At 39.8% G+C, this 27,616-nt stretch overlaps 4 protein-coding genes across 8 annotated transcripts in view; 2 read left to right on the plus strand and 2 right to left on the minus strand.

The window, feature by feature from the left end:
• LOC122710364 (extracellular sulfatase SULF-1 homolog) overlaps nt 1–19,817 on the plus strand; it is a 71,321-nt gene extending 51,504 nt beyond the window's left edge. For 4 of the 5 annotated variants that reach the window (XM_043928171.1, XM_043928172.1, XM_043928170.1 and 1 more), the window contains 14 exons: nt 3,193–3,514; nt 10,924–11,074; nt 11,201–11,376; nt 12,854–12,964; nt 13,162–13,457; nt 14,225–14,596; nt 14,984–15,170; nt 15,275–15,515; nt 15,584–15,763; nt 16,097–17,090; nt 17,176–17,586; nt 17,685–17,873; nt 17,948–18,035; nt 18,156–19,817. In XM_043928171.1, the coding sequence (XP_043784106.1) occupies nt 3,193–3,514; nt 10,924–11,074; nt 11,201–11,376; nt 12,854–12,964; nt 13,162–13,457; nt 14,225–14,596; nt 14,984–15,170; nt 15,275–15,515; nt 15,584–15,763; nt 16,097–17,090; nt 17,176–17,586; nt 17,685–17,873; nt 17,948–18,035; nt 18,156–18,246 (3,809 nt within the window). In that variant the 3' untranslated portion in view covers nt 18,247–19,817. The remainder of the gene's footprint in view (nt 1–3,192; nt 3,515–10,923; nt 11,075–11,200; nt 11,377–12,853; nt 12,965–13,161; nt 13,458–14,224; nt 14,597–14,983; nt 15,171–15,274; nt 15,516–15,583; nt 15,764–16,096; nt 17,091–17,175; nt 17,587–17,684; nt 17,874–17,947; nt 18,036–18,155) is intronic. The other variant, XM_043928174.1, reaches the window with a different exon arrangement.
• Nucleotides 19,818–19,932: 115 nt separating this feature from the next.
• Nucleotides 19,933–20,864, minus strand: LOC122710403 (MRN complex-interacting protein). The gene is made up of 3 exons (XM_043928235.1): nt 20,728–20,864; nt 20,576–20,644; nt 19,933–20,448 (listed from the first exon to the last, which is right to left on the minus strand). Exons 1-3 carry the CDS (start codon nt 20,776–20,778, stop codon nt 19,933–19,935), a joined length of 636 nt encoding a protein of 211 aa, XP_043784170.1. The 5' UTR covers nt 20,779–20,864.
• Nucleotides 20,865–21,447: 583 nt separating this feature from the next.
• On the minus strand, nt 21,448–22,617 carry LOC122710413 (ATP synthase subunit s, mitochondrial). Its single transcript, XM_043928254.1, has 5 exons — nt 22,434–22,617; nt 22,276–22,364; nt 21,980–22,182; nt 21,734–21,896; nt 21,448–21,656 (listed from the first exon to the last, which is right to left on the minus strand). Exons 1-5 carry the CDS (start codon nt 22,443–22,445, stop codon nt 21,551–21,553), a joined length of 573 nt encoding a protein of 190 aa, XP_043784189.1. The 5' UTR covers nt 22,446–22,617; the 3' UTR covers nt 21,448–21,550.
• Nucleotides 22,618–22,957: 340 nt separating this feature from the next.
• The window catches only part of LOC122710417 (lysine-specific histone demethylase 1A), a 100,920-nt gene continuing 96,261 nt past the window's right edge, over nt 22,958–27,616 (plus strand). Inside the window, exons 1-10 of the mRNA XM_043928257.1 lie at nt 22,958–23,047; nt 23,576–23,804; nt 23,889–24,040; nt 24,110–24,271; nt 24,367–24,483; nt 24,570–24,746; nt 24,830–25,090; nt 25,154–25,291; nt 25,371–25,444; nt 25,519–25,667. Coding sequence (XP_043784192.1) covers nt 23,024–23,047; nt 23,576–23,804; nt 23,889–24,040; nt 24,110–24,271; nt 24,367–24,483; nt 24,570–24,746; nt 24,830–25,090; nt 25,154–25,291; nt 25,371–25,444; nt 25,519–25,667 — 1,483 coding nt within the window. The 5' untranslated portion in view covers nt 22,958–23,023. The remainder of the gene's footprint in view (nt 23,048–23,575; nt 23,805–23,888; nt 24,041–24,109; nt 24,272–24,366; nt 24,484–24,569; nt 24,747–24,829; nt 25,091–25,153; nt 25,292–25,370; nt 25,445–25,518; nt 25,668–27,616) is intronic.

A 27,616-nucleotide genomic window follows, 5' to 3' on the forward strand; every position in this document is an offset into this window, starting at 1 on the left:
CTTTCTCTCTTTTCTTTCAAACAAAACGAATATCGGGAGAATGGTGGAGCGGTCGATGCAACGGATACATATACGTGTTGTAGGCGGGAATATGGGCCAGGCGAAAAGTTCTCGAAACGAGGATCTCTATCGAGGCAGAAAACCACGTCGAACCACGGGGACCAAATCTTATTTTCCTTCACGAGAACACTCGTTTTCGTGGAATAAAAGCTGCGGCCAAACCTCCCAGGCCTGACTTATCGCGAGCCAAAACGTTCAAATGAAAGATGGCTTTGCCATGGATAGCGGTCACCAATTGGATATTCGATATTCATACGAAGATTAGCGATTTAAAAATACGGAGAAAGAGAGAGAGAGAGGGAGGGAGGGAGATGAATGGGGAATACGAAGATGGAGAAGCAATTGCGGGTTTTCGAGGTATGCGCATTTTTAAGAGGCGATGGAATAAGAAATAGCAGAGTATGGCGGGACATTGATTAATTGAAATGACGAAGGGGCAATTAAACTTGGTTACCAGTTGGCCGATCATTATTGTGATCAACGTTCCTCGCATGTGCATCGCACGATAACAATCTAATTGATATTTACGGCTGCCCCAGTGTATCCAGGTATTTTTAGGTTGGGCCTAAGTCAGTGTCATGCGAAGGCAACGACCTTAGAGATGTAAGAGTCTCGTAGGCTGGGAAAATAGACGAAGAAATAATCGATATAAATACACTGTGTGCGTGTATGTTATATTTAATTCAAGATGTTGAATCTTTTTCTTGTTTTTCTTTTTAATACTTATCGATGATAGATTACACCCCATATTATATCCGCTGTTAAAGCTAAAGAAAGTTTCGCGCTTCGAAGATACTAATGATCAATTCGTTTGCCGAAAAGACAAGTATCTTAATGTATTCACGGCACGGTACTAGCTAATGAATTTCGAATTATCAATAATTAAAGCGTAATTTTAAACGCGGCCCACCAACACCACGTTAAGAGGACCAGGTCATTTATGCAAATTTTTCGTTCCTTTAAACCAGTTCCGTGAGAAACTGGTGTCTCCCTTTGGAAAAAAAAAAGTGAGCCAGATAATATCTAACCGCGAACGAACCGAGCGAATTTCTTCAAACTACGTCGCTAATTAATCCGCAATTCCTACTTTTTTCTCTTCTCCATCCTCCACTTCTAGCTAGCCCCCGTCGCAGAAGAAATCAGGTCGAACATCCGCTCCTTCTCTCTCTCTCTCTCTCTCTTCTGACACATCGCAGGAAACGTCAGCTCGCGTGATCGCCGGTCGACTCATTTTTAAAACCATCCCTGACATTTAAAATTGAAATGTTCTTCCTTTTCCCTCTTTCGAGCGTGCTAGCTAGCCAAATCTCCTCTCCTCTTCCTTCCCCTCCCTTTTTTTTAGATACAAAACCACGAGCTATTCAAATTTCTTTTTGGAAAGGGGACGAGTTCCGAGAAACTCTATCGCTCGGAAAGAAGCCGAAAATTTCATAAAAAAATCCCGGCGTTAACGGAAGAAGGCGAGACACGAGTCTAATTGCGAGATTTCGAAGAGATTCGCGATGTTAACGACCGTCCACTGACCCGTATATCGTGTTGGGGAAGGGATAAGGTAAGGACGAATTTTCGCCCTCGAGGCCGCAAGCCACCCATCCAACGAGATTTACCGTCCTTTATATTTAGTATCGAGAAAGGCGGCCCTTTATTGAGACGTCATCGGTTAACGCAAAACGAGAGTAATGCGATTGGCCCGTGGTCTCGAGGTGGTCCTCGCCCGCCACGCAAAAAGTTGCCCCAAACCATCGGCCTCCCTTCCCTTCTTCGTGCAACTGTTATAAATAAGCCCCCCTTTCCTCCCCCTCCTCGGCCTGTTCGATAGCGGGTACAGGTATGTAAACGCTGCCGCGGCTACCAACGAAAGGGACGGCGTGGTACTTTTGAATTAATTATTTGATGGTGCCCCGTATGAATAATTCAACGCTGCCCCCGAGATGAATCCGAGAAGACCGATGCGCCCCGGCTGTGCATCGAGGGGTTGGCCCGGAAAATGGGATTGCCTTTTTGATTTATCGCGGGAGGAAAATTCCCTTGGAAATTTCTCCTCTCCCCGCGATTCACGAGGTTGAGAAAATCGTGGGAATCGTGGGAAATTTTCATCATTCAGTTACGTTACGTTTCCTCGAGACGAGGACGTGTTAGTTCGTCAGCATCGAAAGTTGCGTTAATCGATCGAGAGATGGATTCTGCGGAGAGTCGATGGTTAATTCGAGTGAGGAGGAGGGGGTGGAAAAACGAGAGCAAAAAGCAAGCCGGGGGTAATCGATCTGTTACATGAGTCAGTTCCTGCGACGAACCGAGCGTGTCCATAGCACATTAATTACTATTGCGATAGCCGGAGTCTACTAGAGATATTTCTTTTATTAAGCCCGGTTGAAACGAGCCTGCCACGCCTCGTGATCATTACTCACTCGACGGCAACACTCTGATTCGGTGCCTTTTTTTGCCGAACTGCGCTCGATCCCATTGAGACAAACCGAGCACAGGCTTGTAAGCACACGTGTGACAGGGAAACAAAGAACGTACTAATCGAAAGAGTGTGTGAATAGATTTAACACGTTCAATGCGCCGCGTAAAGGAAAAAAAAAAAAAAAAAAAAAAAATAAAGGAAATCGAATGGGCCTCTCTCGACGGTGGATATTGACTTTTGATAAATATAAAAAACAGTTATAAAACGCGAAAATTATTACTGGACGGGAGAATGCAAGAGAAAAGCCAGATACGTAGAAACGCATTTCATATTTCTTGGAAAAATTCATGACGCGACAGTATGCATCATTCACCATAAAATATCCATAGAAATCTCCATGACGCATACGGCATTCACATCATTTACATCGAATGTATTAGGATGCAAATACGTTTGAGAATAAAACGTTAAAGAGTTATTTTTTTTTTAAAGATAAAAATTATTATCTGACAAATCATTCTTAATTCGCGGTAAAAGTTTAATAGTAAAAAATAACAACGACTCTTTCGCTCCAAAAACTTTGCACAAACTCTTATGAAATTAATCGATGAATCGGTGAAACATCTTTTCACTCGATTCTATCGTTCGAATCTTCGACTATCGAGGGATCGATTTTCCTTATCGCAGTAGAGTGTAATTCACTTTATCACGAACACACGTTCCAGGTTACTTCGGCAAGTATCTGAACAAGTACAACGGATCGTACATACCGCCCGGATGGCGGGAATGGGGAGGTCTCATAATGAATTCACGGTACTACAACTACAGCGTGAACATGAACGGGAAGAAGATAAAGCACGGGTTCGAGTACAGCAAGGACTATTACCCGGACCTGATAGCGAACGACAGCGTGACTTTTCTACGCCAAAGTAAACACAATTTCGCACGGAAGCCGGTGATGCTGGTCGCGAGCTTCCCGGCGCCCCACGGCCCGGAGGATTCGGCACCCCAATTCTCACACCTCTTCTTCAACGTCACCACACACCAGTAAGTACAGAGAAACTTCGTCATTTGCCCGTCTATCTTTATCGTTGTACCTGGTCAGTTCAAATCTGGGTCAGTTCGTTAGGATGGGAAATTTATTTGCCAATTACGAACGCTCCGCGCCTTTCCAACCCTCTCGTTTCAATTAACGCGACGTAATTTTCTCTTTTTCCCCTTTTTATCGTATATCTATGGACGCGAAATTCGCAATTCGAATTTATTGGAGAAAAAAGAAATAAATTAATCGACAAATTTCATTTTTCATTGAAAAAATTTCATCCCTCGTTGTACCATTATTTGTGTACACTCCTTTTATCGCTTATTTTCCACGGATGTTTTCTCGGAATTTTCTTTTCCCTTCCCCCCCAAAGTATAAGATTACCAGGTTGAGATGGACGACAATAATCCTTTCGACTCTCGCCCGAGGAAAATGTAGGAAGATGTTTTGCAATTTTCTGCATAGAGAGAGAGAGAGATCTGAACAATCCCACCCTCTCAACGTCTTATCTCAACGATCTGTCTTATCGGATTATACGGGATGATGAGTTGGACTATTAGAATGGTAGTGTTGAATTCTCGAGGGGGAACGAACACCACGATACACTCGACGCGTAACATACGCGTTTCCCCTAAATCCTCATCCAAATCCTTCGGGACACTTGCGCAAAAATTTGCAAGATTTACCAGGGACAAAGAGGGAATCGACGAACGTTACAGGTTTACGCGAGATTAAATCGCAGGCCGCTATATGCAAACTCGCGTTTACTTTTCCCTCCCTCTCCCTCCTTCTATTATTATTCCCTCGTACGCGTTTGACGCGTTTCATTTTCATTCACGATGACGAACGAACAACACGCAATCGTACCATAGACGTCTAAACACGCCATACACCGCGCGCTTCCCGACAATAAGAGCTGTTTCTCCGAACGAGCCGAGTTTGTGCACGCGTTTCTGCCAACCATTCGACGTCCGGCGTCCAAGTTTTCTCAACCTCTGTCCGCCATTCAGACGTCGTTTCAACGAGAAATCTGCACGGGATGGGGGGGGGAAGGGAGGGCGATATTCCCGACGGTCTGGTGGGAACGACGAAGAAGAAATGGACGAAAACAAGGGACAAGGGACAACGAATTCGTGAACGAGTCTGTGGACGATTTAACGGCTTGTAAAGAGAAAGAGAGGGAAAGAGAGAAAGAGAGAGACATAGAGAGGAGCCAAAGATGGAGGTGAAAAACCGAGAGACACCGAGGCACTCTAGACTAGACAACCGGATAGATAACTGCAGCCACGGTGTCATCGTCGCGTGATGGAGTGCCCTAGACGGGGTGCGCGCGATGAAAAGCACTAAAAACGCGTGCAAAACCCCTCCCTCCCCTGTTGGCAGTCTCGTCTCGCCCCTCTGGACAACGCCCGTTATTGTACATCCACGATGCAGGTATTATATCCACCTGTCTCTCCGTTCTCCACCGGTGAAAAAACACATTGCTTTGTCTCGCTCCTCGCCTTTGCCAGTTTTTCAAACTCTCCTTATCCTTTTCACTCGCCCACCCCTCTCCCCTCGTGCCCGCGACTCGCGTACGATTCAGACGAAGAAGGGAAAGGCAGGGAAGAGGGAGAGAAAGAGAGAGAGAGAGAGACGCGTGAAGTTTTCGCGAGAGGGATGATCTTTTGTGAACGAGGGGGAGGAAGGGAATAAAGATCGTACTCGTCGTACAGTATTTTTGATTCCACTCGATCGATTCTGAACTAAAAGGATCTTCTTCGACACCGTTATGGGTTAATCGAGGTAAGGCGAGATAAAGTATCGATCGACGAATCCTTTCGCTTTCTCTACGAGATTGCACCCGGGTCGCGAACGGTATACAGTGTTTTATTCGATAATATTCGTTGCCCTCCTTTCTTACCCTCCAGGGAGAACGATGAACGGTCTGCTCGCCACTGTCTGAATCCACGATTTCGAGGAAGAACGCGCGCCCGACCGCAACGGTCGATACTACTTCGAGCTCCCTCTCGAGCGATCGAAACCGAGGAGAACAAATGAATATTGAAAAACGCGCTACAAACTACTCGCGATGATTGAAACGCAAAGATTGAAATTCGCATCACCTGAGAATTCTATTCTATACTAGAAATGATATTGTTCTCCCGTGACGCGTATAAATTATAATTACAAACCCGGCTCGGTATTGCGACATCATAGGTGTCGATTAATAGGAATTACATTAACAGCGAAACTGCTCGTTTAATCCCGTATACATCGTGGTTTTTTTAATTCCACGCTCGTGCATCACGTGCATTCTCTTGTCGTTCAAAAGCCAATCGCGGGGATAAGAGAGAGAAAAAGGAATAAGAGAGAGGGAGAGGAAGGGGAAGTGAAATTAATGCGCGCGCAATTACGCGCTTTCACGACGCTTTTAACTCGATGTTTGTGCCCTTAAGCAGCCTTCGTTGGCCGAGTCGTTTCATTCGGTCGAATTAATATTTTTTTCCTTTTTTCTTTCTCCCCCTCTCCCACAATCCCTCCCCTTCCTCCTTCGCACGATCGAGAAAGGATCGGAGCGACGAAGCAATACGAAATCGGTTTTACGACTCCTGGTAATTTCCCGATTCAATCTCCTTCTCTTTTTCTATCCTCCAAGCGAGACCAACACGCGCTCGTGACCCAAATTACGTACGTTCAATCCTCTCCTTTTTTTTTTCCTTCTTTTTCTTGCTTTATTTCCACGGTACACGATGGAGCATGGAGCAACACTTCCGCGCGTTAGTTATTATCCTTCGATATTTTCCCGCAACGCGATCGTAAATCTTTTCCACCGGCTCGAATCCGATCGTGAAGGTGGTGATGGTGATTATTTAACGCGCCTTTCGCTGGTGTGGGTGTATTATTATTATTATTATTATTGTTATTTACATTCTCGTTCGTTTATTTATTTATACGCAATACTACTGTCGCAATTCCCCCCCCTTCCTCTTCACCCCAATGTAATTTCAATTTCCCCGAGAGAATCGAACCGATACGAAACGATCGTCGATCGTCGATACGATATCGAGATACGGAGATCGCGATCGTGACAGGTGACATTTCGCGTGTCCGATCGAGATTTACATTTTCGAGCTTGTCGCGGCGTTCTTATCTTATGTTGCTTTACGCAACATCTGATAAGCGGCCGTTTTACCGTAGGAACAACCGCTATCGATCGCGGTGATTGCCGAAGTCGAAGAGAGCGAAGTAGATTTTTCATCGGGGGTTCGACGGGAGGAAACGGCGAAATGCAATTTATCCGTAAGATCCAGGAAGGAAAGGAAACGGAGTGTCCTCTTTATACCATTTGAATGTAATCCAAGAAAATCTCTTCTCTTTCGAAGAAGAAGAAGGAGAAGAAGAAGTAGAAGAATTTGATTAAATCGAGAAAGAGGGAGAGAGAGAGAGAATCGAAACGAATGGATTGAAATTTAATGATAGCTCATTAAATAAATCGTATCGAGCGTTTTATCTTCGTATCTTGTATCTTGGCGAGCACGTGGAATACACACCAACGTTACCCAAGGAAATGAACGCCAATGACCGACAGGGAGAGAAAGCTGTTCATAATCGGAACCATCTATCCATTTGGAGCGAATCAATCTTCGAAACTTCTCCTCGTGCCAACGAGGTCAAGATAAACGAACTAAACACGCGGCGTGACGTGCGCACTTTTCGTTAACCTAATGCAATCCAAATCCAGACAACTAACAAGCAACTTACTCAATCGTGGTAGAAACTATTCCATTCAAAAAAAAAAAAAGAGAAAAGAAGAAGCAAGGACAGGCGGGTAATTTTAAGAGGCTTAAGATCATCCCGTCGATCGATCAAAGGGGAGAAAAATTCCAACGACACGATTTTTAAATAATGGAGCACGAGGAGATCACGGGGATCAACTGGTGGTTTGTATTTCACACGTGGTCCACGCGTGGACGTTCATTCCACGGGCTGATTAAACGGTTGCATCTAAATCTCGACGAGGCGCAATCCTTAATGGGTGTCCCGATGTCCCATTGTGTTTCGCAGGGAGCTGTTTCACAGCGTGGTGAGAGAAATCGCGGGCTTAATATTTCGACCAAACCTGCCTTTTAACCAACTCCGTGGCCAGGCTGAGTTTATCAGAGATTTGGCTTGTATCGAGTCGCGGGACAACGACTGTGTTCCGCCCGCGGCCTCCCTTTTAATTCCAGGCGAAACGCGCCTGGCCCCGTTAATATCACCGGTGATCAGATAATCGGGATTTATCGTTCAAGTAATTAGAGGGAGAAATTTATGTAGCAATTACGGTTGAGAGATGATCTTACCGTATTCCTTGGGGAGGGAAGGAAGGAAAGAAATTTACCATCGTAAATCGGGTTTAAATATTACGTAGAGGGTGGGGGGAATATATCCTGCTCCTTCTCGTGCTCCTCTTGTCCATTTGGAAAATCGCAGTCACGATCGATTAATTTGCTCGCAATACGAACACGGTGATCGATGATCCCTGGAGTAGATTTTCTCAACTGCTTCGATGAGATTTATTTTAAACAAATTTAACGCATAAATTGTGATAATTCGCAAATCGATAATTCTTTTAATTCTCATCTTTTGGGAAATAATTTTAATTTATCGCGTTCCCTGTTTTCTGGAAAAATTCCAACGTCGATCGATTATTTCTTACGTCATTCTTACGTCACGATTTTTAGACGGAGTAGTTAAGGTAGCCGGAATAGATGTGGTGATTGTCGAGAACTGATTAACGAGGCGTGAGTAAACGCGAGACGACGCTCTCCACGTTCGCGTATCGGTTCGATCGCGAGTCGGAAAGACACGGGAATAGGGTTATTCGACCGCGTTGCGTCGCGTCGAGGCAAGAGGGAGGGAGGGGTGAAAGAGAAAACGGAAGAATCGAGCGGACAGAGACGGATAGGTTTCGATCGGATGGCGTCTTAGATCGTTAATAGCGACGTGAAATATACGTCGATCGAAGCGATGGCTGGTCGAACGGGAACAGCTCGGTTATTTGTACGAGTCAGCCCAGCCCCGTGCATTCGCAACACGACAATCGACCCTTTGTGAATCGACGCGTGGTTCTCCTTCCTCTTGCCTGCCGTCGTTCCGACGAATAAAAGAGAAAGTCGAAATCTTGGCCAGACGAGTATTTATTTCCTTTCCTCTCTTTTCCTTCCTTCGAATCCCTCGTCCTTCCGTATTATTTTTCGTAAAGGAGGAGGAGAGGTATTTTATGGAATTCTTAGTTGGGGACTAGATAGTTATTTCTACAATAACGAAGAACAATTTGTAATTCGGCGATTGAATCGTGGACAGTGGACGTTGAAATAAATATTTGGGATCAATATTCTTGAATATCGTTTCGAGGAAAGGAACGTATCGAATATCGATACTGAAACACGCGACGATGAATCTGATACGTTCGTAATGATCGTCCAACTTCCATTGTAATATATGCAAAACAACGAAACGTTGCAGCTATTCAATGGTTCAGTGAAAGCTACGATATCTCCAACGAAATGTTACGAGACACCTCTACAGATCGATATCCATTATTCCCCATTATCCTATCCTATCCTTTTTTAAAACAAACGTGACTTTTTGATGGAAAAAAAAAAAAAAAAAAGAAAAATTCTCTTATTCGAAGATTCAAAAAATTCCAAAGTATTTTAAAAAAAAACACCAGCTCAGAATCCAATTGTCAAATCGAGCAATCGATTCTCACTTTCGAGAAAAAGGCGAAAAAGGATGGCAACGAGGAAATGGATTGTTCCGTAATTATACTCGCAAGGGAGGGGAGAGGGAGGAGGGAGTCGATTAGCGTTCCACAGCGTGGAACGAGAACGCCGGTTTTTCCGAGGAGCGGCGAGGGATTCACGGGATGGAGACAAACGCGCGCGCCGATTTTTCGGGGGAGCGAGGGGCGGGGGGTGCACGTGTCTGGGTGCAAATATAATCGTCGAGTGTCTCGCGGGGAGAGTTAAGTGGCCGTGGCGAGCCGTGGTGCACGCAGAATAGGCCGCAATTAAGGAGTCCAGACGAAATATACACGAACGTGGGCCGTGGAGGGAGGGGAGGGAAGGGTTTCTGCAGCAGGACGGACGACGATATTCTTCGTTCAGATTGCGAGCTTTATTTTAAATTGGCATAAAGCGAGGGAACCAGCTTTTCGAAGCAACGAAAAGGTTGAAATTAATAACGCGATTTCGTATTTTCATTTAAAAATGAAATGGGAAAACTGCGCTGCTAGATTCTTCGAAGCTCTCTCTCTCTCTCTCTCTCTTCTCTGAAGAATCGTAGGTTCGTCGTTTCGGAGAAAGGGGTTTCCTTCCCTTTTCTCCGCGGTTTCCTCGTGGATTTCGTTCGGAAAAGGGAGGGAGGGGGGCGTGTTCCTGGTTGGATTTATCGCGGCGGCCGACGCGTTTCTTGTTGGATCGTTAATTCAACGAGCGCACTCGCGGTATCGCGATGATCGCGTTAGGCAACGCTCTCTCCTCGTTTCCAGGGAAAAATCTGCTCGGCTGTTGCCGGAAGGGAAACGGGATTCCTCGGAATTTCGCGTTATACAGCAACAGCTATCGCGCAGCACGCGAAACGCTCGTTTTCCATGCATCGTCGACATGCACGCCTCCCTCTCTTCCTTCACCTCTCCCCTTGATGAGATCTCAATTTCGTTTCGCGGGAATTAATCCAAGCAATTGGAGGAAGAGGCCGATTCGATTCGATCGAACATCCTTCCTTCCACTTGGCCGGCAAGAACGAAACAATTGGACAATCCGAAATGTAACGAGCATTGTAGCTTTGGATAGAGAAATTAAATTCGAAATACGTCGAATTCCCTTCCTTCGATCGCCTCGTTCCTCTCTATGAAATCCCGTAAGAAGACCGGGCCGTGTGTATAAACCTGTTTCTTGCATCTCGTATACGAAACATCCGCCAAAGTGAGACAAGGATCAAGCAGGGAGGCGAGCCGTTTCTGAAGGACGTGGTGGAAGGTGAAGGGCCAATTACCCATAATTTCGTGTCTCGTGTAATTGGTGGAGAGGCAAGAGGAGAGGGAAGAGAAAGGAGGGGGAGAGAGGATACGGTGTCTGCCTCGAGAGTCTAGGCGTTGCACTGGACGTTCCCTTGCTCCGCGAGATTAATTCAATTTCGGCCTGGCCTCGCTCGTCTCGCTTGCGAGGAGGAATCGTGCGAGTTTCGATCCTAGTTACCTAGAAACCGACTCAACTCTCGCTTAATCGGCTAACCGGGATTTCTCGAGAGTCGTCGAGAAACAGGACGATCCGGCTGACTGGATTAAACACGGTCGAACGATCCCTTTCGCCAAGCTCTGTTTCATCTCAAAAAACAAAGATTTTTTTTCCCTTCTCTTTTCTTTTTTCCCCTCCGCTTGTTCTAGCACCCCGGCCTACGACTACGCGCCGAATCCCGACAAGCAATGGATACTGCAGGTCACGCAGAAAATGCAACCCATACACAAACAGTTCACGGATCTCCTGATGACCAAGAGGCTTCAGACGTTGCAGAGCGTGGACGATGCCGTGGACAGGGTACGTACGATGATTCATACTCGTTTTAGCACCGTTTTCGCGGGCACGTATTAATTTGCCGACCTTTTTTACCATCGTTGATGCGTCACCACCGTTTATTTTTAACAACAGCCGCTCGTTTAACAGATTTACCAAGAGTTGAAAGATCTGGGCGAGTTGGACAACACGTACATCATCTACACGTCCGACCACGGCTACCATCTCGGCCAGTTTGGCCTGATCAAAGGGAAGAGTTTCCCTTTCGAGTTCGACGTGAGAGTGCCGTTCTTGATAAGGGGGCCTGGCATCGAACCCGGCACCATGTAAGCACGCGCCATCTTGTTTCATTTTCCGTTATTCCACTTCTCGTCGTGTCGGGTATCTTTGTAGACAGTTATAAGTAGGGCGAGTAAACGAGCGCGAGTCGTGACTCGGTTCACCGCGCGGAGGAGGAGGCGCAGTTAAAGTTGTAAATCACAGAGGTCGGATAGAGGCGGCCAGGTTTGGGTAAATTGATTCGTCAGCTTTGCTTGCGCCCTCCTCCTTCGCGAATTTCAGAGCTTTTCGATCGAGCAACAGCTTTGATTGGAATCGAGAAACAGTGGTCGCGCATCCCCTCGTAAATCGATGGCCCAAAGGGGCGAAGTAGAACGCTCGATAATTTCAGCCGATCGCGGGTTGTTACATTAAACGCGTGTATTTATGCGCCCTTAAATATCCGGCGTCGAGGACGAGATCTCGCCCGCAATAAATAGAGAACACTGGCGTTAAGTGGCCTGGCCTCCGCCTTCTGGAATTACGGGTACACGGCCTCGAAAACGATAAATTATCCGGGCTAATTCCGCGACAGGAGGGACGAGGAAAAGACAGCGCGCTAATTGACGAGACGGTTCACCGTTCCTCGTTGCCCGAACGTGAATTCGCGTGTGTAAAATCGAGGGACGACCGCGAGTTGTCTGTCACGAGCATCATCGTTTAGATTAATATCGCAACGTGGCGCCTTGCTTCCGCGATGCAACCCTTTCTGGATTTAATAATCGATCGAAAGAGTCAAAGAGAATCTCGAAAAAGAATATTCGAAAATTAGGCGAAGGAACGTAGGCGTTTAACGTTTCCAGAGACAGTGTCTGTTCGTCTGAATGCAGTGAAATATCTTTTTAAGGAGAGAATTGACGAAAGGGATGTTCTACAAAAGTTTTGTTTGGCAAAAATATTAGCGAAAATTATCACAAAGGAATTGTTAATACTGTTCAATATTGTATTTTTTCTTATATCAAATTTCATTTGTTCTTAGATAAAACAGACACCTTGTAGATATGTTTGCAATATTCGCGCAAAATGTTAGAGGGTGGAATGTCGTTACGTTCGATAGAACAAATATTATGACTATGGTAGATTAATCTTTTGTAGAGACAGGTTTAGTTTATAAAAAAAAAAAAAAAAAAAACATTTATTTTCCGTTCACCGGTTCTAATAAATGATCTTATAGCGTGACTCGGTGAAGAAGAATTTAAAAATATATATATATATATATATTATAAAGATAAGAGGATGAAGTTATCGCGGTTTGTACATTTCCCTCCACGTTTCATAAACGTGTTTGAAATTGAATATTAAAAAAAAAAAAAAAAAATCAAAGATCCGTAATACGATAAAACGAGAAAGATGAAAGGTAGGGAATAGCGAAGGACGAAATATCGGGATATCCGAATGGAGGGTTTGCTAGCTCGGTACTCGCCCTAGGGTAGGGAGTATTGCTGCAATATTGGATTACAATAAAGCATCTATATGACGTTGCAGAGTAGACGACATAGTTTTGAACATCGACTTGGCGCCGACGTTTCTGGACATAGCCGGCGTCGAGACGCCCCCGCAGATGGACGGTCGTTCCTTTAAGAAACTTTTTCAGAAGTGAGTATATTTGCCAATTTTTCATCCCACGTATATACGCGATTTAAGGATTAAATCCCGCAATAAAACGAAAATTACCATTGAATCGAATCGAACGAAACTCGAACACAATTTTGACGAAGCTTTGCCTTCCGTCTTATGCGCGATGTGAATTTTCTGTAAATTTTTCAAGAGGTTTGCGTTTGCGTGTTTTCCAGCAAACACGGGAGAAGATCCAAGTTCAAGTGGCCGGATACGTTCCTGATCGAATCTTCCGGGCGTCGAGAAACGCCGGAATCGATCGCCGAATCGAAAGCGAGGGAAGCGAGGAAACAGAATCAAACGGCGTTGGTTAAACAGCATTCGAACGCGACACCGGAAGAGGAGGAGGACAACACGGCCGATCCGGATACGGAGCACGAGTCGGAGCATCGATTCTTCGAGAACGATACGGGAAGCGATCAAGACATATCGGAGGACGAGGATTTCGAAGACTCGATCATCGATGAATCGAGTAATATCTCTCTTTCTTTCCCTCTTTCTCCATTCGATATTATTATCGAATAATAATTCTTGCGCGTTATAAAATCTTATCCGGGACGCAATTTAGCCTGGAGGGAGGCGTAACCATTTTGCGCTGACCTTTTCGCGGCAATAAAGTTGCTCTCTGGTTGGAGAGCCGCAATTTCGCATTATGATCCGATCTTTCAATGAATAAATTACTCGGAGCCGTGGATTTACACAGAGTATTGACGACGAGATTTAATCGAGGAGTAGCCATCCGATAAATTCGCGATGAAAGAACTGTTTCTTTCCGTCTTGTTTTCTCTCGCGTCTTTCGCCACGATATCTCGATCGATCAAAGACAATTATTCGAGCGATTAAGATCGATATCTCTCTCTCGATGCGTAAAGTTTTAATTAGTTTCGTATCTCGCGACGCGAAAAGAAAACATGGATGGAATTTCCTGTTCCAGCTCGACAAGGGTAATAAGCGATTAACTCGAACGAATTTTTATTCATCCTATCCGGATTATCGGGTTGAAATCGGGATCGAATCCGATCGGATTCGATCCAAGTTATACGCTATACGGGATTTACGCGACTTTAATCCCATTTTATTGCGCGCTCATAAACTCTCCTCTTCTTCTGTATTATGTAATTTCTTCTTCTTCTTCCACCTTTGTGGAACAGGATTATATCGGATTCTTCTTACCGCGTCAGAAAACCGCGTAAATATCACCAGTTATGAAGAATATTCTTCTAATGAAACAATTATAAGGGGGGAAAAACGATGTTCCAGACTCCGATCCGCATCTGGACAACAGGGTCCATCCCGTTCACTCGACCTTCTCCACCAAGCACGAACGATTGGCCATCGAGTGTTCGAGGCCGGAAGTCCAGACGAATTGTATCCCGGGACAGAAATGGCGTTGCGAGAGGGATGGGCACAGGTGGAGAAGGCACAAGTGCAAATACGCGGCACCCCCGCCGAGGATGTCGAAGAAATGCGCCTGCTTCACGCCGAACGGTGTCGTTTATACAAGATTGGAGTCGAACGATTACGATTACGTGCATCGATACCCCGGTTTTGGCAGGGATAGAAGACCGACCGATGTGTACGCGGATGTAGCCAGATACTTTGCTAGACGAGGTAATTCACGAGATTTAATATTTCCAGATATATTTGAAATAGAAAATATTTCGATTGGCAAATTACCGTATCGCGAATATTATTATTATTATTAATATTGATTCAAATGTCTATCCATTTCTTTAATATCTTCGCGATTTAATTTTTCTTGGCATCTTATTTATCATCACAATTCCATTGGAATCCGTTATTCTATTATTCTATTCTTTTTTTCTAAAACGATTTTGAATATTTGGATATTTGAAAAATGCTCTCTACATTTTTTCCAAATCGAGATAAAACTATCGATTGGCCTCTTTCCCTAAGTCTAAGTCTAAAATCGTTTTCACAGGCTTAAGAAGGTTAACAGGAGGTTCTGGAGATGATAGTTTACGATTTTTCTCACAGGCAAACGAGACGTGTCGGGAGCAGGGAGCGAAGATTCCGGCCAAGATACAGACGAGAACGATGATGAATATAATGACGGTGAGCGGGATCGGCGAGCCATCGACGAGGAGGACGACGAGGATTTCTTCCAGGAATTGGACAGTCTTGCGGACGATGTGAGAAAGGAATACGTAAACTTGATCTTTAGGTACGAAAAGAAGTTTAGAAAGTCGTCGATGCTCGGAGATAGATAACTCGACGAGAGTTAGTTTCTTTCTCTCTCTCTCTTCACGGTGATGGATGCCCTTTCAGGGATAGATTCGATAACCAGACGTCGGAGGATGAGAAACTCGAGTTCGATAATTTGAACGAATCGGAATACTCGATCGACGACTTCGATCCTAGCTTGGATAAAGTGGTGAAAGGTCGGTTGAACGTCGAAGACGTGGTGAGAAGACACAGGAGGATACGAAGGAGCGTCACGAAGAAGGACACCGTTGAACACGTGACCAAGATAATGGAGAGCATCGAAGAGGAATTGGACGATTTAAAGGTGATTCTAATTTTATTGAAAAAAATTTTGTTATTCGAGCACGGAATGAAGGAATAATTTCTATTCAGGCGACCCAAGAACGCCAGTCGGAACCAAGAAGAGCCTTTCCGCCGAAATGTTCTGTCCTTCCGCAAGGAGGGGTGAATTGTTCTGAAACCGTGTACCAGGATCCGAACGAATGGAGGAACTCGAGGCGAGAGATCGAACAGCAAATCAGAGAAATGAGGATGCAGTTGGAGACGTTAAAAGTAAATATCGAGGACGTTATATATATATGAAATTAATATTATATTATAATTAAATTTTTTAATTTTAGGTGAAATTTATAATTAATTAATAATAATTATAATTTTATAATATTGAAATAAAAAAATTTAGTAAAAAACTAGGATTAGATACCCTATTATAAAAATTAATAGAAAATATTAAATAATTAAATGTTGAATCATTAAAATTAAATAATATGGCGGCTTTTTATATCTAGTTAGAGAGACTTGTTTATTAATTTGATATTCCACGATAAGAATATATCGTGTATATATATATATATTAATAGAGAATAACTCTTTGTTCTTCGTCAGGATATTCGTCGTCACTTGATGACCAAGCGACCTCACGTTATGAAAGATCCGGAGGACGGATTCAAAAGCACGGAAGAGGCACATAAACCGCATCATCATCCTTCCAAAAACCACGTGAATCGGCATCACAAGAAACACGAGCACGCCAATACGATTAATCCTGCGGCAACGACCGTTCGTTCAACGACAGTGAAACGCGTTGATCAAGCGACGGAAGGAAGGTCCGTTGCGTCCACGGACACCACGGAGAATAAATCTAGATTTAACGTTACAGCCACGGAAAGTAGCGATACCGATACGATCACCACTTCGAGCGAATCAACTTCCACCGTTTCGTTATCGTCGACTTTTAAGCCAAAGAAAGCGTCTCGTCGTCAAAAGACAAAAGAGCCTGTAGTTGGTAATAGGACGGAAGCGGAGGACGACAAGGTGCAGAGACGAAGGAAGATCCACCATCATCGAAGGAACAATACTCTTTTCACGAATAGCGTGCACGACGAGGTGCCGATTGTAAATGTGAGCGAGACAATCGAGACGACTGTGACCGCGCAAAGCACTACGTCTAGGTCTCAGTATCATCATCAAACAACAAGGTACACGACAATTCCTACGACGACAATGAAGGAAACGACGATTCACAGGGAGAATACTGTCACCGGTATAGGCGACGTCACGAATGACTTTACCAAAGAAAATACGGTGGGAACGAACCCGCAAACGATATTATCCACAGGGTCAGAGACGATCGACAGAGAAACGACAGAGTCGCAAACGGCGACGCCACCGTTCACCAGGACGACTGGTACCGAAGGACGTTCCAGAACTACGTTCCCATCGACAGTCGTGACCACGACCACTACGTCTGTGACCATACCGGTTACAATTTCTTCGAACAAGAGATTTCCAAAGGTTCAGAAGAACAGGACCAACAATCTTGGACCATCCAGAATCGACGTTACCATTTTGGAATCCCCGGATAGGAGGAGCAGACAAGGTCAGTGATCCATGTACGTGAGATTTATTGATTTCTCTTTATCGACGTAAGATGATCGAACTTGTCTGTTCCATTATTATTATAGAAATAATAGATATAGCGAATAATAATCGCCGGTTACCACCAATGCTGAACAGTCCTTTGGAAGCACGTCACAAGTGTTACTGTGAGCCGGATTCTTACTCGAAAAAGGACGAGAAAGAGATCGCTCGGGAGGAAAGGAGAAGATTGAAGGAGGAACGTTTGAAGAAAAAGGAGAGGAAGCTGAGGAAGAAAGCCAAACTGGAGAAGGAGTGTTTAACCGAAAAGATGAACTGTTTCGAGCACGATAACGATCATTGGCGCACAGCACCGTTGTGGAGTGCGGGCCCATTCTGTTTTTGCATGAATGCCAACAATAATACGTACTCGTGCATCCGCACCATTAACGCGACACACAATTTCCTTTACTGCGAGTTCACTACCGGTTTGGTCACTTATTATAACCTGAGGATCGGTGAGTGCTTATTCACTTATATACATCGTGGATCGGGTGGGGAAGGTTCGAAAGGAAATTGGCTTCTCGGTATCGAAATTCCATTTCTTTTTATTCAGATCCGTTCGAACAATGGAACAGGGTTTCGTCTTTAACGTCTTTGGAACGTTCCTATCTTCACGATCAATTGGAACATTTAAAGGGGTGCAAAGGGACGAGGGATTGCACGGTTGGAAACGCGAAGGAAGCATTGCCGCAGCAACAGCATCAGAGATTCATCGCGAAAAGAAAATTCGCCAATACGTTCGGTACGTTCGATGTGCGAGACACGGAAATTGAAAACTTATCCTATTTATTTTGTTCTGTTCCCTTTTGTGCACAGAGGATATGTTCGTACCATCGACGTTACAAATTATTCGTGAGAGCGAGCTTAGCAGTCCGCCGAATAAGAGACGGAAAAAGTTGCAGAAGTAAGTAATCTCTTTTAATATTTTAATTATGTAATTCTTAATTTGTGGATTCCAGTTATTTCGAAAATTTATTATCCTATTCCCTACTATTCTTCCTCTTTTTATCGAACTTCTTTTTAGCGTTTGGAACAGACGAAGCAGAAGCTGGCAAACTAATTTTAGGCATCATCAAGACACGATGAATTATCGTCGGCACAGACATCAGTACTGATTATCATTGATTCGTTTGTTTCTTTTTGAACAAATTGTCGAAGGATGCGTGAAAGCATTGCCTTAGATGTATATTAATTTCGCGATGCATTTAATAATGTAATTTATTTAGTGATATTTAATCGAGGAAGGATACGTGATATTTAATTGAAAATGTTCGGATTCCATTAAAATTAGAATCGCGCTTTTAAAACGATTGTATTTCGCGTTGCAGAAAGAAAGAAAGAATCGTCTAAAAATGAATGGGATCGCAAAAACATGTCGACTATCTAAACGAATGATCTAAATAGATAGATTGACTTATACCGTCTCGAAAAACTTTGTTCTGCAATGTTGGTACATTATGTATATTTCTAATGCTATATTTTTCACAAAATTAAATTGCGACTGATCGGACGTGTTTCGCTTATATTAAATGACGTACACGTGTGATTAACAATCGGAAACGATCTAAACGATCTTTTTTTTTTTACTTAATAGCCGATATTTTTTATAATAATTTATTTACCATTACTACTATTACTACTACTACTCGTCTCTTTAGGTCTTTTTGTATACAAGAAAGCGAATAACTCGAATGAAACGATACTTGCCTAACGAGATTTAGAGTAATTTTAAAATCTTCGATTGTTCGGAATTAGCGACACGATACTTCTTTGAGAAGTGAATAATCGATATCAAGTAGGTTTATAAAGAAGAAAGAATTGTCTAAGGGGAGAGAGGGATCTGAGGGTTCGTCTATCGCGTCACAACGAGAAAAATTAAATTCGAGTTTGTGAGGATACGAACTGAAACGCACAACGAAAGAACGGAACACAATAGGAAAATCGTCCTGCCAAAAATTTGTTGTCTTTCTCTTGTGAAATTTTCTATATACCGATATACGTTTATAAAACGTTTGTTCTATCGAAGCTGCCATTCGTTTTATTTTTTTCCTATTGCCTTCATGCAATAACATTGCAAAATATGAATTGCGACTGCCACAAAGTATCTTACTAATCATTCTAGCCACATCATTACTAGGATGTTTGAATGGAGACAGGAAAAAAAAAAAAAGAAACAAAAATAATAATTCAAAATGTAATCAAAAAGTACACAATGTTAAGACTGTATGAGTTATAATTAAAAAAAAAAAATACTTTTAGCATTGTTTATTTTGTGCAATTTCCTGTCTTATTAGAAACAATATGAAAACTTTTGTGATTGCTACACCTAACAACAGTCTCTGTTATAATGAAAAAAAAATTGAATGCTGATGGATGTATATGTTACTATAAATATATACAAAAAAAAAAAAAAAAATGAAATTCATTATTTCATATATTTGCTTCAATAAAGTTAGAAGTTTTTGACTATATTTGTTATTTTTTAATGAAAACTAATTATAATTATCATTGTATAGTATGATTAGATTTTCTCCATTAGCATTTTATTTTTTTTTATACAAGTATATGTCTGTGTTATGTACTAGATTCTCAGTTAGTGTCCTGAGAATATCTTCAAGATTTTGAAGTTAAAGCAATGTATTTAAATCATGTGAAATAAATAAATAAAAAAATACTGTCCAAATTCCAACTAATATTTTATTTTTTTTATGTAAAAAAATAATGAACAATCTTTTTTAAAAATAAGAAATAATAAAAATAATTTTTTTAGATTTAGAAAGTAAAAAAAATATATATAGAATTTAGAAATCAATTGAAATGTCAAAATCTTCATTATCATCAAAAATATTTTCTTTACATTTAATTTCGGTTATATTTTTGCTATGGAAATCATTATTCTTACTACTATCTATTTCCTTTGATATAGAATTGTCATAATCTTCTTCATTATCATTAACAAAATTTTGTGTACAATCACTTTCATCAGAAAGATCTGATTTTATAGATTTACTTTGTGAGGATTTTATTATATTATCATTAAGATGAATTTTATCATCATTTTCATTGTATTTAATATTTTTACTAGTTGAAGCTTTGAAAATATTAGATTCAATCTCTTCAGTTGAATCCAAATATTTTGCCCACTTATTCTCAGTAACTTTTAATTTTAGTTGCTCAGGATAAGTACTCGTGTAATTATCATTAATATTATTGCATTCATCAAAAGATTTTGCAATTTTCTCAACCTCATGTTCTTTCATAAGATTTAATTTTTGAACAAAAACACGACAATCTTTTCCTGAGCCTTTAAAATAAACCTAAAAATTATAATTACCTACTACTATTTTATCATTTTTTGTATAACTATATCATGACATATTTATAATATATATTATATTGGAGATTGAAGATTGAATTTTTTCGTTAGAAATAGAATTAACTAACCTGTTTAAATGTCTGCTTGAAGTTACATATTTTACACTGCCATTTTTTCGCTTTTTTTATTATATGGACCTATTATTAACAGAAATCAATTATGTTATTAGAAATAATAATATGTTGTAACAGCATTTCGAAACTACGCATTTAACAATTACTTGATATGTTTTACATGAAGAACAGCGTAAAATATTCATTTCTTGCGGCATGATGTTAGAATCTATAGAAATATTAATACGAAAAACACTTTTTAGTATTAAAACTATTACTTTTTAAAGTAAAACAACTTTGAAACACTATTTCAAACTTCGAATCACTTTGATACTGAACAAGACAGGCTAGCCAATATGGCGTCATCAAAAATTGGCGGGAAATAAAGTTATTTCTGATTCATTTATTTTTATATAAAATAACAAATAAAAAGAAATTTTTAGTATATGCACATTAAAAATTATGCAAAGACGGAAAAACCCAAATTAAAGTTTATAATATAAAAATTAAAAAAGTTTGAATTTGGATGTTTATTTATTAGTTCGTCCTAGTCACCGTTAGGTAATGGTTCGATGTGAATGTTACAATTTTTGAAAGTTGCTTATAACTACGAAAAAAGAAGAAATATTTGAATAAAATTAGTTTCAAATTAGTTCTCTGAAACTCAAGTTTTAATTTGAATAATTAAAAGTTAAAAAGTTATCCCAGAAGGAACGTGAATGATTCGATTTTGTTAAATTTACTTCGTTTTAATGTGCGTATTTCAAATTTTTAGTTTCATTTAAATATTTTATTGCAAATGCGTTTTTATTGCAAAATTATAAAAAATTATAAGGAATTATAAGGAATTATAATTGATTATATCAAAAAAATCAATTTTATTTTATTTTATTTATATTTTATTTCTTATATCACACACTTTATCATCATGCATATATATTTTTGAAACATTTGTAAAAAATAAATTAATTAATATTAAAATATAAATCTCTATTCAATGTCGATTTTACAATTGGGTAAAGCTTCAGTAAGTTCTTTATAAATAATATCATTCGTGACAGCTGGTAATCCTTTAATTTTTAACTGTTTCAAATTTCTGAAATAAATTCAAAAAATTAATAATATCATATTCTTTTTTAACATATTTTTAATATTTTTATATATATTATATACTTCAATATTTTCAATTCACGTAGACCATTATCATCAATACTTTTACATCTTATAATTTCCAAATTAATCAATGAATCTTGAAGAAGTGATAAATGTGGTATAGCATTATTATTAATATATCTGCACTCTTCAAATTTTATATCTTTTATATATTTGCATCCCTCTAAATTAATAATTAAATGAATAATTATAATTATATATATTTAATTTTTCCCATTTTATTAAATCAAAAATTATAATATTGACCAAAATGTTCAAATCCAACATCACATATACCAGCATTATTTGCTTCAATAGCTTCAATGTAATAATTTCCATGAGATGGTAATGCATTATAATCAGTTAATTGTTCAGAAAAATTTTTCCATCTAACAAATGCTCCATTTCTTAAAAGCCATTCTGCACAAGCACGGTCTGGACCAATTTCTTTTATACGGTCAGCATCAACTCTTAAAAAAATAGTTTCATACCATTTTTTCAAAAGCTATTTCAAAAGCTATCTTATACAAAAAATTAAATAGCATTGTTTTAATTTAAATTACCTATTGAATATAACAGTAATCCAATAAAAAAAAGATCTATTTTGACTTCTTATAGTTTGAAAAAAAACAGATGTTAATCTATTCAATGTCTGAAATTAAAATATATGTAGTAATGATTTTATTTAAAAATAAATGAACAAATTTTTTTATAGTCTTACATAAGTTGTCATTATCTTTTTGTATTATTAAAAATATAATTAAAATATTATTATCAAACACTTAGGTTATACGATATGAAAAATAAATCATACAATGAAATCATTATTGTTTACAAAGCATAAAATTGTTATAGCTATAATTGTAATGCTTTCGAAATAATATTTTACTATATTTACTTCTAATAAAAGAATTTATGCGTAATATATCTAAACATTTGAACAATAAGATGTAAATATTTCAATAGATGGCGAAAAAATTTTTTCAAGGTAGATAATAAAAAAATTTTTATTTGAATCGATAATTTCTTTGCTACATTATATACGAGAAATGTTGAATCACAAACAATTGAATGGAATTTTTAATCGTAATTTTAAGCTATTAAATTCTTATCAGTCATATACAATAAACAAATTATTAAATATAGATGTCAGTGACATACTGGATTTCTATAGTCGATACTATTCTATATTATCGTAGTCTCTGGATTTCATAATTGTATGTGCCGCCGGTTTGAAGAGTCAAAACAAACCTGTGTGATTACGCACAGCAGTGGTTACGTTTGATACGGAAATTATTAAATAGCAGCAATATGAGTCGAAGAAAAAGAGCGAAGGTATGTTTTTTTATTCTGTTTTATTAGAATTGGTATTATTTTTTTAAAAATATGTTCTTATGGTATGATATTGTGCGATATATATAATAAATAAATTTATTATTTTATATATTAACTATGATACATTTGTATTGTTTTCCCCCCCTAATATTTTTTCATATAATGGTACAAATTGATACAAATTCTAGTATAAGAGACAATTCGTATATGATTATCTTAAGTGATATTCTGTCGCAAATAAGTGGATTAGGTTATGTTTAGGTTAGAGTCATTATTTGTTATTTATTTTAGTTTATCATCAATCATAAGTTTATCTTTTTATAATTAAAATCGAATATGTTATGTAGACATATTAAAATAGACATATTTTACGCAACTTTTAAGTCATAAATGCTTATAGAAATTTTTAACCTATACGTTAAGATAGATTTCTATATGATATTTTCAAGATTTTCTTACAAAAAAATTTATAATTAAATATTGTTTCCTTGATTTTTTAATTCTTATATATTTATATATTAAATATAGGTAGAGTACAGAGAAATGGAAGAGAAATATAATCAATTAGAGGATGAAAATGCTTCAGATACATCGGAAAAATCTAAACCTGGTCTTGTAACGCCAGAAAAAAAAGTTGTTCCTGAAGTAAAAAAAGAATCTGATACAAGTATATCACAATCTGTTCCCACATCTTCAGCACCAAGAATTGAAGTAAAAGAAGAAGACGATCAAGATAGCGATCATGAAGATCCTCATGGTAAATATATTTTTTAATAAAGTGTTATGTTTTTTTTTTAATAATAATTTTTTTATAAAATTATAATTTATATTTCATTTTTAGTAAAAGAATTACTTAATGGTTTGGAAGGAGCAGCATTTCAAAGTCGTCTTCCATTCGATAAATTAACTTCTACAGAAGCTGCTTGTTTCCCAGATGTTTCTGGCGGTCCACCACAGACTCAGAAAGTTTTTCTTCACATTCGAAACAGACTTGTATGATATTTATCCTTATAAAAAATTAAATTTAATTTCCATCCAAACTTATTAATGTTTTTATTTCAGTTGCAATTATGGCTTGAAAATCCAAAACAACAATTGATAATTGAGAATGCTTTGCCAGCAATAGAACCACCTTATAATAGCGATACTGTATTGGCACGTCGAATTCATGCATTTTTAGAAAGACATGGTTTTATTAATTTCGGAGTATTTAAACGACTTAAAGTAATAATATATTCAATTTTTTAATAAAATTTGTACAAATATTATTTATAATATGTGAAATATTATTATAATCATTTATTTATTTTTTATTTTAGCCATTACCTACGAAGAAGTTAGGTAAAGTGATCGTAATTGGAGCAGGTATTGCTGGTTTAGCTGCAGCCCAACAAATGCAACAATTTGGTTTAGAAGTAATTGTACTCGAAGCACGGGTATTATCGCTTAAAATTATAATTACAATATATTAAAACGATATATATTATTTTCTACATATATTTCCAATTTTGATGTTTTATAGGATCGCGTTGGTGGACGAATTGCAACATTTCGTAAATCTTCATATATAGCCGATCTCGGGGCTATGGTAGTCACGGGTTTAGGTGGGAATCCCGTAACAACACTTAGTAAACAGATTAATATGGAACTTCACAAAATTCGACAAAAGTGTCCTTTGTACGAAAGCGATGGGCAAACGGTTAATATAAATATATTTTTACATTGTAATAATTAAATGTTTAAAAAATTATTTATGCAGTTTTAATACTTTTCCGCAAGTAGGTCCCAAAAGATAAAGATGAAATGGTAGAGAGAGAGTTTAACCGGTTATTGGAAGCAACTTCATATCTTTCACATCAATTAGATTTTAATTACGTGGGTAGTGCTGGATCTGGACAAGGTGGTAATACACGACCGGTTTCCTTGGGTCAGGCATTGGAATGGGTGATACGTCTACAAGAGCAAGGTGTCAAACAGCGTCAAGTAGCACATCTACGTTCCGTACTATCGCTCCAAGGTCGACTTATCACCAATCAACATAGGGTGAGTATCTTAATTATTTTTATCTAAAATTATTAAAAAATACTAATAGTTCTTATACCATAGATGATAGCAATCATGGATCGTTTGGTCGAGTTAAATAAGCAATATAAAGAAATGACGGAAAGTAAATTACAAACACGTGATATAACGCAAGAATTCGTATTGCGTTCAAAATTACGCGATCTTCATAATGCATGCAAGGTATAATTATCAATTACTTGCACCTATCTTTATTCATATATTCTATATCAAGTAGACGTTATTTAATTCTTTATATTAGGAATGGGATCAACTTTCCGAACAACAGAAAGAAATCGAGGCAAAGTTACAAGAATTGGAAGCCTCCCCTCCCAGGTAAGTTCCTTATACGTATGCATCGTAGATTAAAATTTTTATCGGTATATAAATTTTTTGTTTATTGTTCATAGTGACGTATATCTTTCTTCGAAGGACCGTCAAATATTGGATTGGCATTTTGCAAATTTGGAGTTCGCCAACGCGACGTCGCTATCGAACCTAAGCCTGAAACATTGGGACCAAGACGACGACTTCGAATTTACTGGCAGTCATCTAACAGGTCAGTCTCTTTAATAACACTTGCAAATAGCGTTTTGTCTTGTTTACTTTCACCATGCGAGCAATTAGAATTTGTTGAACCGCTAAATTGACCATAATTATTATCAATTGTACACGTTAAGATACGTTAAACACGCGAAAACATTCTAATTTCGTACGTGATTCGTCGAGTATCTCTGCACGGCGTAACGCGTACATACGGTATTATATCGACGTTCTCGAGAAATTGCTTAACCAGCCAGTAGATGGTATAGATAACAGGTGAATTATTCGCGGGTTGCATCTCCTTTACAGGCGTCGGATAGTCTCTCGCACTCGGTGTCCGTGCGGTTGACTTTATCAACCTTATTGAAAGTCGATAGCACGAGATTCCGTGTAGATAGTACGCTATATCCCTTAACCGATCGGTTACCAGAGTTCTCATTATGTGAAATTATACTATGATCATATAGCGTGTTCGCGGTTCTCGAGTCTACTAATGCGTTAACAAAAACGAAAGCGGCGAGAAATATGACTATAGATAATCAAGCGGTTTCGTATTTTACACTGTTCGAGGGATTCTCTCTGTTCCTAACTTGCAGCAAACTTGACTTAACGGTCTACCATACCATTTCCCTAATCATTATCTCAAGTATTTACATTAAACCAACCAAGGAACCTTTCCGGAAATAATTGGCTATCCCATATCCCGTTCGAATCGCTACGTTCACCCATTGCAATTAAATCTGTTCGAAGCTTCTGACCGTAACCTCGTGACGTACCACATTCCGTGTTACCATTCCGCTCGTCTCATACTCGCGCAACGAGAGGAAGACAGGAAGACAGGTTCATCGTGGAGCCGTGGCGTTCTCGGAGCGCGGAATTATCTCAACGACATTACTTGTAATTCCTTCCTTGACACGATTCACACCCGGAAGCCTGTATGGTTTCAGGTACGAGAGACAGAGGCGTCGGTTTCAACCGGTTATCGTTGATCTTACACGAAATATTGTACCCGGTATGTAAACGAACGGTAAACGTTGCTTTAATAGATATCCCAAGTAGACGTTGGTGGATGTTGCGTATCGGTGAACCGTAACGCATCGGAATAACGTGGTCGCGTGTGTCGCTACCGCGAAGCACACTCGACTGACGTGAACGAGCGAACCGGTCGAGTCAGGCTCGAATTCCAATATTGCTCCACTGTCGTCCGCGCACTGGCCGCGCAGTCGAGTGCATCGTGCGAGAGAGCGAACTCGAGCGAGTGAGCGTGGCCCCTTAACGCACAGAATGAAACAAGAGACGCGCGAGGAAGGAGGAGGAGGAGGAGGAGGAGGAGGAGGAGGAGGATGGTGCCTCTCGCCCCCGGTTCTTATTGGGGCCACGGTGGTGCGCGGCCATGGTGGTCAATTCGAAATTAAAGCGATGCCCACAGTCCATGACTGACGTGCATCGATGATCATGACGGTCTGCCCGCAGGTTCTTCCCGGCGATTAATGAGATGTAAACAATTTAACGGTAAATTAAGCACAACAATAGGCTCTCCCCGGTGAATCCCTCGGTCCAAAGTTGGGGCCCTGAACGGCGGATCCTCGATGTAATCGGTTCTTGGACGGAGCCTCGAACTTCTCGCGATCCTCCGGCTCCGGTTTACGGACCATCGCTTCCTTCTCCATTCTTTCACGAAACGAATCCCGGCTACAGGGTTAATAGCCACTGACCGAAAAACCGTTTAGGCCTAAGAGTATTCCTCGAGATACTTTTTCGCCTTTGAATGTCGCCGACCACGGTTCCGCTTCTATTTCTCCGGCAACGTCTCTCGGATCGGTGTCACGTCTCGTTAGCTTAGTCGATTTATGCAAATATACCTTTCCCCCTCCCCCTTCCGTCCGAATATAAAGATACTCCACGAATTTTCGACCGATGCATGGACGGTTTCGTCTGTTTTTTTTTTTTTTTTTTTTTTTTTTT

The sequence above is a fragment of the Apis laboriosa genome, unplaced genomic scaffold (assembly GCF_014066325.1).
Source record: "Apis laboriosa isolate Shangri-la unplaced genomic scaffold, ASM1406632v1 scaffold14686_cov152, whole genome shotgun sequence".
NCBI classification, from domain to species: Eukaryota; Metazoa; Arthropoda; class Insecta; order Hymenoptera; family Apidae; genus Apis; species Apis laboriosa.

Excerpts from the sequence above, each read along its gene's own strand:
- LOC122710403 (XM_043928235.1), bottom strand. The coding sequence starts at position 20,778 with ATGCCGCAAGAAATGAATATTTTACGCTGTTCTTCATGTAAAACATAT. Across the intron at positions 20,645-20,727 it reads CTTCATGTAAAACATATCAA|GTCCATATAATAAAAAAAGC; the intron begins GTAATTGTTAAA and ends TGTTAATAATAG. Across the intron at positions 20,449-20,575 it reads TCAAGCAGACATTTAAACAG|GTTTATTTTAAAGGCTCAGG; the intron begins GTTAGTTAATTC and ends TATAATTTTTAG.
- LOC122710413 (XM_043928254.1), bottom strand. Across the intron at positions 22,183-22,275 it reads ATTACTGTTATATTCAATAG|AGTTGATGCTGACCGTATAA; the intron begins GTAATTTAAATT and ends TATTTTTTTAAG. Across the intron at positions 21,897-21,979 it reads TGTTGGATTTGAACATTTTG|AGGGATGCAAATATATAAAA; the intron begins GTCAATATTATA and ends TTATTAATTTAG.